General features: G+C 39.4%; 1 protein-coding gene across 3 annotated transcripts; it reads right to left on the bottom strand.

The window, feature by feature from the left end:
- Window positions 1–2,069: 2,069 nt before the first annotated feature.
- On the bottom strand, window positions 2,070–12,347 carry rab5ab (RAB5A, member RAS oncogene family, b). Of its 3 annotated transcripts, none has more exons than XM_079693423.1 (6): window positions 12,178–12,347; window positions 9,988–10,213; window positions 9,043–9,194; window positions 8,003–8,125; window positions 7,671–7,764; window positions 2,070–3,812 (listed from the first exon to the last, which is right to left on the bottom strand). In XM_079693423.1, the coding sequence occupies exons 2-6, from the start codon at window positions 10,151–10,153 to the stop codon at window positions 3,697–3,699; spliced, it is 651 nt and encodes a 216-aa protein (XP_079549549.1). In that variant the 5' UTR covers window positions 10,154–10,213; window positions 12,178–12,347; the 3' UTR covers window positions 2,070–3,696. The 3 variants fall into 3 exon arrangements, with proteins under 3 accessions (XP_079549549.1, XP_079549548.1, XP_079549550.1); XM_079693422.1 differs by having other exon boundaries at window positions 12,182–12,347; XM_079693424.1 differs by having other exon boundaries at window positions 12,202–12,343.
- Between the last annotated feature and the right edge of the window lie 273 nt (window positions 12,348–12,620).

Here is a 12,620-nt window from a genome sequence, read left to right as displayed (position 1 = left end):
TCTGTGGTTGGGAACATGATTAAAGGGCACATTGTGGGAAAGAGTAACACATTACTTAAGCAATGTATACAAAAGCTTGTAAATGCCTTGAATCACATCTATTCATCACGTTTATGATCGATTCTCTCTCTCTCTCTCTCTCTCACTTTGATGGATTTCAGAATGTCTGTTTTTTTTAGAATGGGCAGTGTGTACTTTTCAGAAAGTGTCCCTGTTCCTTAAAATAATCCACAAACTCAACACGAACTAATTTCAGGGATTAACATCTTCTGACAGCCTGTAGGCTATGTTGTGTGGATTTTCCAAAAATAGATCTTCCTGTAGATTTTTTAAAGATACTTTTTCAATGCTGTGAGCGAGCACCATATGCCCAATTTAATTCTCCATTTTGTTTGTCTGTCGGCAAACATCTCCATGAGTGATGAGTCTAATAATGTTTTTTTAATGTTTGTGAACTGACCCTTCAATACACCGCAGTGTGTGTCTGTTCATGAGGGACATGATCAAGGTTACCACGAGAAGAGGGTCACCATGAGTTTAATCGGTTATTGATCCCTGTGCGATATAGACTCACGAGACGAGTTCTCTTTCTATCTGCAGACTGTTGCCAACCGTGGTGTGTGGGCAGTGCTGGACGGAGAGGCTGATAATGAGGTTGTGAGGACGGTAATTGAAAGGAGCAGGAGGTCTTTTCTGCAGAGTTTTGAGTCTGTGCCAAACATGTGATCAGCCTGGTCGAGAGTTCAGAGGACTCATCTAGTGAGGCCTATGAGGCTGTGGAGTGTGTGAATTGTCATCAGGGAATACATCCAAGACCTGAGAGAGGAGGCAGATGGTGGAGAAACATCGGACATGGACTGATAACAGGGCTGAAAGAAATGTGGTTAGAAGTAGTATTTCTGCAAAAATAATTAATAATTATTATCGATTCATTGACAAACACTTGAAGATCTGTTAAAACCATGGTAAGAGCTGTTACTAAATCGGTAAAGAGTAAGGCTGTAGAGTTTTAAGTATTGGGTCTTTCCCAGACATGTAGGATCTAAAAAACCCACAACCGATTGCATAATGGGAGTTGGAGGATCTAGTATGTCTTCAAAAAACTAAAAATGGGATTATTACAGTGTATTGATTATACACTATCAATAGGAGTAAATGTACCTTCAGTGCAAGAAGAACTGCCGCTCTTTTGCAGGACTGGGCAGGGAGTCCGTGATGTAGATCTGTCGCGATTCCACTTTCGCGGCAACAAGGAACCAGTGTCCATGTCTGCACACTGGAAGGAAATTCCACATTTTCTCCCCAATTCGCACCTATTCACTCAAACAAAAATGTGTGTTAATGAGAACATAACAAGAACATTCAGGTCTGCATTTTTTTTTTATAACCGTCAAATTATTTAATTTACATTTGTATAATCCCAGACGGTGTGCTTACTTGTTCCAAAAGTTGGCAATGGCACACTGAATAACATACAGTTGATTGCTGGATTTGTGTGCCAGGACTCCAAGATAGGCATGTATTATCTATGTGATACAAAAAGAAATCCTCATATACAATTTATTGGTATTCAAAGTATAACAGATACCAGCAAGCTATATAATCTCATGCTGAAGACCACAAATAATGGGGACAAATGTTGAATATTTTGAAATGAACCATTCAGTTACATTGCTTTACAATTAAAATGTTATATAAATGTTATTTGATTGCCATATTAAAACTAAGACACATTTTCTACTTGCATTATCATTGAGCCATGCTCCTGGTTGGAGAGACTTTAGATAATCTTCGTGCGTGATTCCTCGGCACTAAAGCCAGCAGAAGGTGAAAATATCTCAGTAGATTCAGTGGGCACAAGGAAAGGAAGCAACGCGTCCACCTTTGGGGGGACACGTTGTCTCTCTTTTTCACCCAGTTGCAAATAAGAAACCCTGTTAAAGGAAACAGTTTATCATTTTGATATTTACCAAATACCATGTGAAAGTCTAAATCTGGTATCAATATCTGCAGCATCTTTACGTCCATGTGATACCACTGACATATATGGCAAAAAGGCATACAAGAGACCTGTTTATTGAATTTATTAAGTTGTATTCAGACACTCAAAACTGATCAGCCCATCACTAGTAATGCTGTTTTACATCATTAAAATTCATTAAGCTGTAAGAGAGACCACCAGTTAGGTTAATTATGCTACCTGCTTATAGCTGTAGGTTAGCAAGTCCAATACAGTCCATCATATAAAATCGAGGGGCAGTCATTAATTAAAACATGATCAACAATGTGCAATGCAAATAGAAGTTCCTTTCAAACATGACCATGAACCATTTCTGATAAAAGTAACAATACACCGGAGAGGGATTTTGTTAATAGCATTACATATACCTAAAAAGACCCCCACTGCTTAACATTTGACCATTTTTTTTATATGGTCTAGGATGAAAATATAATAAAGAAAGAAAATAAACAAGCAGACCAATATTGAACTGTACAATTGTTCGGAATCTCTATATTGTTTCCTTGTGAGCGTATGAGCTCTGCAAGCTGTGCTAAAGGAGGAAGAAAACAACATTGTACCCTATAACAAAGTTATATAGAAGTATATTCTTTTCACATACTTGTGACAATGGGTAGTTGTCCAATTTTATGTTTGTGTGCTGTCTGAACTCTACTTTAAAAACACCCCCTAAGATTGAGATCACCCAGTTTGATGCAGGTTTACTACTCACCTGGACAGAGACGGAGCAGAAAGAGATTATAACATATAACTAGTTGTATGTTCAAGTCTTTGCAACCATGGAAGTTCAACAGTCATCAAATTTCCTGTTGATTTTTCAATGTGAAAATCTAGCCTCTGTGATAGGTGTGATGAACCCACAACATGAAAACATTTGTTAAATAGCAAGCCAAAAAAACATCCCGTCACACCGGCCTCATGTTGGTTCCTGATGTTACTGAACTTTCCAAAGCTCTAGGTTCTTCGACAACCCGACGACTTTTGTTCTGATAACCGGCAACGACACAAACCCATATTGTTACACACATGGTTGTGCATAGTAGGAAGCCAAATGTGGATCATCGCAGTTTTGGATAAATACTTTTATGTGTATGTCCTCTTATGTAACAGATGTGAGGAGGGAGCGGTCCTTGATTTGAACAACAGTCCTTTCCTGGCCCTGTCTCAATGCATTGATGCCTCATAACAGACAGAGAAGCCAGGCGTCTCGAGTTGGGAACAATTTGGTTTTCTTCTGATTGTGAGCATATAGGCAACATCATTCGCATCCAGTCAACCCTGTGAAATGATAAACGAGGCTACAGCTTCTCATCAGCAAATCACACTTCCACACAATCAGACGTTCAAAGGTTTTCCCTCTCGCTCATTCTTCTAAATTGGGGTAAGTCTTACAAATGAATAAAAGATACAAATGTGTTTAGGCGTTGTAGTGATACATGCATCCATTATACTGATATACACTTCTTAAAAAAAGTTTAAGAAAAAAAAAAAGAACATCAAGAAAAAAAAGAAAGGTATTAGAAATGCAGCTATACAGAGTCTTTTAGCTATTCCAGGGGAGTGAGATTGACAGTCAGGTCTGACGTCAGGAAGCCGAGGAGCCCGATGTCCAGTTAGGAGGGGGAGGGGGGGCAGAGGAGGAGGGGGGTATGTGGGAAGGATGAGCAGGAGCCAGGTTAGTTACTGCAGCAGGAGCGGCTGGTGGGCTGAGCCGTCTCCGTCAGGTCCACTCCTCGGTTCCGCCCGCCGCTGGCGCCAGCCGCCTGAGGCTCATTCTTGGGTAGCTTTTTCGCTGTAAGGACATAGCAACAACGTCAGTAATGACATCACCAAAGATAATCAGAAAACTACCTGTGATGACAGCAAAATTGTTTCTCAAAAGTAGCTTCACAATTAATCCTGTTTGTTGGTTAGTTAACTACAATAACATGTGTTTCACATTTTGGGTTATTACACATTCACATTGGGATGGTTAAAATTGATATTCAGTATGTTTCTGGGATGCCCAAATAAGATTGGCACCCTACTGAGTGCGGCTTTGAATACATACTTTTAATAACAGTCTGCAGGGTTCATTAAAGTTTTTCATTTGTTCAGACTATCTGTTATTTCTGTCCTACAGAAACCCACACACAACAATTTCATAATCTGAATGATGTCATAACCATGAGATGTTAATGAAGTTTAAGGCAACAAATGGCATCTTAAAATACAAAAATACAAACAATTCTGTTTTTTTTGGGGCTGAAACCATATATAAATAATTGAGCTGCAAATATGTGATAATGAATTATGGGCCTTTTTCTTTTTAGAAACAAACTAAATAAAAAGAACATGATTTTAAGGCACTGCCTTTTTAGATTACGCGATGCCACCAAATAGGGATGGGAACGATTAATCGAATTTTCGAAATTATTCAGGTATTCAAATATGTTTATTAATATTTGTATTTTTTTTTTTTTGGGAGGGATGCCTAAGTTGATTACATATTATCAAATTGAATAATTAAATGTATATATATATATATACACGACAGTGCCATAGCTAAATTAGTTAGTTGACGTCTAAAGGTGTGTTTTGCTCTGTTAACCGGTCCCTCACAGCGGGCAGAGCTGCAGGTGCTGATCTCTCTCTCGCGTCCGGTTATACTTCACTCGTGTTTATGTCCAAATCCATCAGATCTAGCCAGTTCTAACCAATGATATGGCTGCTACCCCTCCCTACACGCAGATCACGCAGACTCAAACCTCATCTTAGGCCCAAATGTGGCGCAAATGCGCTCCGCAGCCGTTGCGAGGTTCCGGCGCTAACAGTTCATGAGCGTGCTCCCCCGCCCCCTTTCAACACTCGCGACACATGAGTGGCCAGCTTAAACAACAATAAGCGCTGCTTGGCAACCGTGTGTGGCGGCAAAGTACATAGACATTTTGACAGGAGAGATTTAGTTTTGCCGGTATTCAACATATTTTACCAGTCATAGTCCGGTAATTATTTACACTCTAAGAAGAGTCCTACACAACAGACATGGCGTCAAAAAGGAGTAATGAGTTGAAATATTTCGACCAGGTTAGTAAATGCGGTGTAGAGGTCAAACTATGCCAAATTAAACTTATATATGAGATCTAGTTGAGATCTGGAGACTGGCTAGGCCACTCCAGGACCTTGAAATGCTTCTTACGAAGCCACTCCTTCGTAGCCCGGGCGGTGTGTTTGGGATCCTTGTCATGCTGAAAGACCCAGCCACGTTTCATCTTCAATGCCCTTGCTGATGGAAGGAGGTTGTCACTCAAAATCTCACGATACATGGCCCCATTCATTCTTTCCTTTCCACGGATCAGTCGTCCTGGTCCCTTTGCAGAAAAACAGCCCCAAAGCATGATGTTTCCACCCCCATGTTTCACAGTAGGTATGGTGTTCTTTGGATGCAACTCAGCATTCTTTCTCCTCCAAACAAGTCTAGTTGAGTTTTTACCAAAAAGTTATATTTTGGTTTCTTCTGACCATATGACATTCTCCCAATCCTCTTCTGGATCATCTAAATGCTCTCTAGCAAACTTCAGACGGGCCTGGACATGTACTGGCTTAAGCAGGGGGACACGTCTGGCACTGCAGGATTTGAGTCCCTGGCGGCGTAGTGTGTTACTGATGGTAGCCTTTGTTACTTTGGTCCCAGCTCTCTGCGGGTCATTGACTAGGTCCCCCCGTGTGGTTCTGGGATTTTTGCTCACCGTTCTTGTGATCATTTTGACCCCACGGGGTGAGATCTTGCGTGGAGCCCCAGATCGAGGGAGATTATCAGTGGTCTTGTATGTCTTTCATTATCTAATAATTGCTCCCACAGTTGATTTCTTCAAACCAAGCTGCTTACCTATTGCAGATTCAGTCTTCCCAGCCTAGTGCAGGTCTACAATTTTGTTTCTGGTATCCTTTGACAGCTCTTTGGTCTTGGCCATAGTGGAGTTTGGAGTGTGACTGTTTGAGGTTGTGGACAGGTGTCTTTTATACTGATAACGAGTTCAAACAGGTGAAATTGTGTTCCAGCTGAGAGGGTCTTCTCTACAGCTGGGCTGATTGTGAATCGCCTCCGCACATGAAAGCTCTAGGCCTATAGCTGTCAAACTGTGATCACCAGTTCAATACATTTGACAAATTCGACTTAGTTTCTACTATTTGAACATGTATGTATTTATTTCCAAAGATTATTGAAAATATAGGATACAGTGGGGCAAAAAAGTATTTAGTCAGCCACCAATTGTGGAAGTTCTCCTACTTAAAAAGATGAGAGAGGCCTGTAATTTTCATCCTAGGTATACCTCAACTATGAGAGACAAAATGAGAAAAAGAAATCCAGAAAATCACATTGTCTGATTTTTAAAGAATTTATTTGCAAATTATGGTGGAAAATAAGTATTTGGTCAATAACAAAAGTTCATCTCAATAATTTGTTATATACCCTTTGTTGGCAATGACAGAGGTCACAGAATGCCATTAATACAGTTAACAAGTGGAGGACAGAGGAGGCTCTTAAAGAAGAAGTTACAGGTCTGTGAGAGCCAGACATCTTGTTTGTTCTGTAGGTGACCAAATACTTATTTTCCACCATAATTTGCAAATAAATTCTTTAAAAATCAGACAATGTGATTTTCAAGATTTTTTTTTCTCATTTTGTCTCTCATAGTTGAAGTGTACCTAGAATGAAAATTACAGGCCTCTCTCATATTTTTAAGTGGGAGAACTTGCACAATTGGTGGCTGACTAAATACTTTTTTGCCTCACTGTATGTACATTTCGGTTAACCGGTTAACCGTTTTTTGGGAGGTCGAATATACATTTGCTTTCAAATTCCCATCCCTACCACCAAGCTCAATGTAGAAACAAACATAACTGTGATTTGTCCCCATGTAAAATGAGAGTTAGGTGTCGTCAATTAGGAACAGACTGTGCTTTAGAAGAAGGCTAAGCAGGCAACATAAAAGGAAACACCTGTGTGCATGGATTGTGAAGGGCACTACTGCAACACTGTTTCTCAGCTCAAACTACTTCAACTACACTGTGAGCTGACAGGTCTCATTTTGCAGGAAATCTTTGTGGTTTCTTTTTGCTGAAAAAAACAGTGTTCTTCATATGCAAATTCTGCATTGGAGTTTAGGGGCTCAAGCACAGAGCACAGGGTACTTAAGACAAACTAAAGGGCCAGTTAAGCCTGCATCTGTTGTTCAAATGAGATGGCTCCACCTCATCCTTTATTTCAACAACAACAACAACAACAACAACAACAACCACAACCACAACCAGGAGGTTTTCAAAAAGATTGGTAGACCAGTTCATCTAAGTTAACATTATTAGAAATTACATTCAACTCACCAGAGTAAATATTAAACAATCATGAGCTTAATTGTAAATATGATACAACCTTCCATTTATCTTTGAACCTGTGAAATGGAGGCGAATAAATAAAGACCCCATGGAATTTTAACCTAGCCTCCATTATGCATAACTTGCTTTTTCATTGGTCCATTTCATGTGACAGTGATCACTGAGGCACTAACAGTACGGCACGTAATACAGAGTTCTGCTTAATATATATATATATAAATATATCTTATAATACCTGGTAGACATCAAATGTTTAGGATATGAAAACACTTACCGATGGCCATGAATATCTCATTGACGTTCATAGAGGTCTTTGCTGATGTTTCCATGAAAAGCAAGCTGTTATCATCTGCGTATGACTGTGCGTCCTATAAAGGGAAACCAACATTAAAAAGTCATTCATTAAGATAACCTTACAGTCTTTATGGTAAAAAAAACTAAATGTGGAAGAAGCATGTGTAAGGTAGATAGGATTGGGCCGTCTTTCAAAATGTTTCATAAATAGGAATCTATCTGAATATTTGATGTTTCCCTCAACAGAAATATCAGTAAAGAAGTTATTGTTTCTGCATAAATTGTTAGTATAAATATTTAAAGAACACCAACCTGGAAGTCCAGTGCTCTCTTGTTTGCGAGATCAGCCTTGTTCCCAGCCAGAGCTATTACAATGTTTGGACTAGCTTGTCTCTGCAGCTCTTTAACCCAGTTCTTCGCCCGTACAAATGACTCCTGGCAAGCAAAACAGGGTTGTGGGGGGGGGGGGGGGGGGGGGGGGCACTCAGTTAGTGAAAAATAACAATAAGACCCCTGTGATGGAAGGAAGCGGACGGGAGCCTTCCTATGAATTCTGGCTGTGCTTCTGCTAATCTTTTGATCAATTTCCCTGAAAGAAGCTTTGGATGGAATATGAAACAAAAGAAAATGTCCTCAGGTAAAAAAAAAGAAGCAGAATTGTACACAACATGGGAAGAAGGATTATATACACAGCCATGCAGAAGTTATGCAGAGCACAAAAGAAAATGAATTCAATGTACATTCCTGTATTCTGAGACCTGAAATGAAATGAGTCTTTGTTCAAAGTTTTGACTTTGATCACATACGGTAACCATTATTTCTGCAACTTGACAAGAAGTGTCAGAAGGTAATCAATACATTTCTGTGCTTTTGTTCTTTCATAAAAGTGAAGTTGAACAAAGTTGCTGCTGACTTTGTCACAGAGATACAATCATAGCTGACAGTAATGTTGACGTTTAACTCTCGTGCATGTACAATTTACAAATAGGATGTCATTTTCAGATGCAATCACCATTTTTTAAACTAACAACAACTTAAAATGGACAATATATATATGGGTATACATATGTTGGAGAGTTGTCATGTGTAACCTTTTTTAGAGTGCAGTAACTATTGTACTTACTATGTCTATATACATTGTCTTCATAACACTATGTTGTTGGGTGTGAACTCAACTTTTTTTGTCAATTTACCAAAATAAAAATGTTTGGGCTTGACTGCTATTAAGAAAATGTAGGATGAGACCATCTCTATCTTTTCATCAGTCACAACAATGTTGGTCCAGCTCTAGTTAGTGAAAGCATCACTGGTAAAAACAACCACATGACAGATAACAAAGGCACATGACTCACCTCATTTGTGATATCATACACCACAATGGCTGCCTGGGCACCTCTGTAGTACATAGGAGCCAGACTGTGGTAGCGCTCCTGACCAGCTGTGTCCCAGATTTCAAACTTGACTGTTGTGTCGTCCAAACATACCGTCTGAGTCAGGAAGGCAGCTGCAGGGGCACAAAGCAGAGGAACCAATGACAAATGGTAATGTAGCTACTGAGCTATACAAAAGTTAAAATGTAAAACCAATGCTGGAGGCACGAACAGGCAGATTATAGGGTTGACTAAATCCATATTTGGAAAACCGGGCACTAGTGATTTCAAACATGTTTTATACTGATAATCCAAAATCTGGATGTGAGCTGCAGCATAAAGTATGGTGGGATTCAATCGAAACACATTTTAAAATTTGTATTTACTCTGGGATGATTAATTGACAGCAAAACAGCCTGCACACTTTCATAAAATGTATATATGCCGGTGTGGGAATCGTACCAATGACCTTCGGGTCACAAACCTGGAATTTGTTTTAACCTTTCAATATCCAGTAAGCAGCATGTTTGCCAAAAGGCAATAAGTGTTACATTCTGAAGATAATAACTGGCTGCTTTAATCTGACGTAGATTCCTGGAAATACCAGGAACTAGATATCGAGATTGAGGAATTCAAATATTCCTGTTGGCCATTTTCACAGTTACAATTCAATATCCCCTTTTATCTTTTGAATGCTGCTTTGGTCTTTATGTAATGTGATGTGACATTTTTCACCATTCCTGTCAGTTATATTTCCTATATGCCAGCACCACAAATGCACATTTTGTAATCTATTTATTGATATGTTTACACCCTTTTAAAGATTATATAGATTATCATTTCTCATTTCACTGTGACTTGTGTGTGATCTCTGAATACAATTTTTCACAGGTAAAATCCAAAACATGACCATATCAAGGTACATACCTCCGATTGTGCTCTCTTGGAATTCATGAAACTGTCCCTTGACGAAACGAAGCACGAGACTCGACTTCCCCACGGCCGACTCCCCTAAAAGCACAAGTTTGAACTGGCAGATCTTGTTGCCAGCATTTGGCCCATTGGGTCGCGTAGCTCCGCCTCTACTTGCCATGTCAGACTGCCCTGTCTCTTCCTCGGGACGCTAACACACTGAGAAAAGTGTAGAAAATACCTGCGCAGGAAAGAGGAGGAAAACAAACAAAGTGTCAATGGAATATGTTTGGTTCAAATTAAATGTACGTTTTTTTTTTTTTAAATAAGCAACATTTTAATGTCTTCAACTATGAATCAGAATGACATTAAGAACACTGATGATGTGTGTGCAAAGGGGATCAAACCCGCAATCTCTAACAAGTAACCTATACAGCCCAAGTTGCCCCTTTTAGCCTTAAATCATCAGATTAGTTGTTTCTCTTTGGGTTAATGAGCCTTAAACAGAGGCTTTAGCAAGGAAGCATAAAAACGGTACAAACAAAGCCTATATTAACAACTCGGTTTTATGTAACAAAAGACATTTCCATTTGGCTTGACGGAGAAATTCTGCTGCTTAACTTTCTATATTTCTTACAAAGTATTACAATTTTGTCCAGGTGTGCAGTTCATTAATGACGTATATCAATTCCCAAATCGCGAAGTGAGAAACCCCAAAAAAGTTCCTCAATAAAAATGACTAATTACGGCATACCTGGTTTATGCTGTGATCGTTATTTTTTTTTTATACTGGTGAACTTTTAAGTCAGAGCCCTTTTCAAATTCAAAATAGATTATACCATACTTTAAGTAGCATTTAATGACAACAAATGTAGTGTTATTATTGTTGGTGTACATGATTTAAGAAAATGTAGAATAAAAAGATAACCATCTTTTGGAAACTAAAACAATTATGTATGGGTAGAATTGGAATTTGGAAACATGTCAATGTCATATGTTTACGCTGGGGTTTTAATAGAACCTCTTAGAATTAGCAGACCAAACCCGAAAACCTACATGTAACAGATGATACAATGATTGACCAATGGGTGGAAATCTACTGTACATACAGTCAACAAGAGTTTCACATTATCAGCCACTGTTTTCCATTTCCAAACAATAGTTGGTTGCTTGCCATAACTAGCGGAGCAAATAAGTGTAACAGGTAGGACAAAAACTTGCTAGGGTTGGCTAATGAGTCACATTTCAGCCTGACAGAAACCCCTACAAGTTGCCAAAGTTTCTCACCTGTACCAACTGAACAACAAGTTGACCGACTGGTGTTACTGAAACAACAAACCACTAACAACTCCTGCTTGTAGCTTTAAGCAATATGAGGCAGACTGTCACGAAGGAGATTAGAATCACACGGGTATGAGCAGATATGTGGGAAAACGTTGCAGGGGTCTGTACATATAAGGTGTATAACAACATCAACCATGTTAACTAGACAACAACAGATTCTCCCTGTAACTTCTACATTTCCCTTTACAACCAACCAAGTAAACACAGCATCAGTCCAAAAATAATAAATGTGAACTCGTTGAAATCGCATTACGACACGCAGTTAACCACAAATAACCTGTTATGTTGTTGTTGACTGGCTCGCATTAGCAATTAACGACTGCTAGCCGTAGCAGCATAGCTACCTAACGTTAGCAAGTTAAACATGTCAAACCCAATCAATTCCTATAAGAAAGTACACCTTTGCCAATGTAACGCTTGTTTCAATCTGGGCAGTATCGTTATCACCAAGATCAAAGATACTCGATTTGACATCCCACTCAACATAACATTGGAGAATGGCAAAACACAGATGATGCAGTTTTGGGTGTGTACAGCTAGTGACAGCTAGCTAGCCTTAGCTGCATGACGTTAAACAAGTGAACTCCCTCATCAATCAGTGGACAAAATAGAGCCGCTTATGTTAGATATATTATATCACACGTAGGTAATCTTAACATGACGACTGATTCCGATTGAGTAGCCGTAAAACGTTAAATTATTATGCTAACTAGCTTGGCCCTTCCAGTGTTTGCTAGCTAACGATAGCTAGCCAGATAATAGACATGGGCTGGCTAACAGTGAACGTTGTTTAGCAGTGGCCGGGAGGAGCCCTCCGGACAGCCATTAGCTAGCTTGCTAACGCTAATATTAGCTACTCACCTACCAAAACAGGAAGCTATTTACTGTGAATGGTGTCTTCAGGACAATCTTCGTGGCACTTTAGTGTCTGTTCACAGTGTTTCGATGACCCAGACAGCTACCGTATCGTTAGATTTCATAAGGCTCCGCGATGTCCCTCTCCCACTTATTTCAACTTCCCTTTTCGCATTGTACGAAGGATGATGACAGATCGTATGACTGGAATTGACAATCCGCCTACGTAATGCTACGACGGACCAATAATATGTTAGGATTTTTTCCCAATTTACTGGTAGGCCTATGTGCTTTTCCAAAAAAGTACAACACAGAAAATAAAAGACGATGAAGACTTGCAGAGAGGAGTTATTTGCTGAGAGAAACATCAACTCCTAGGTTTAAAAATAGCATCTGTCCAGAAATACCCAAACTCTTTTTTCTCATATTCGTGATTAATCGAGTATCAA

Source organism: Notothenia rossii, assembly GCF_949606895.1.
Source record: "Notothenia rossii genome assembly, chromosome: 7".
NCBI lineage: Eukaryota > Metazoa > Chordata > Actinopteri > Perciformes > Nototheniidae > Notothenia > Notothenia rossii.
The sequence above is the reverse complement of the archived record's forward strand: the minus strand, read 5'-3'. Positions and strand labels throughout refer to the sequence as shown.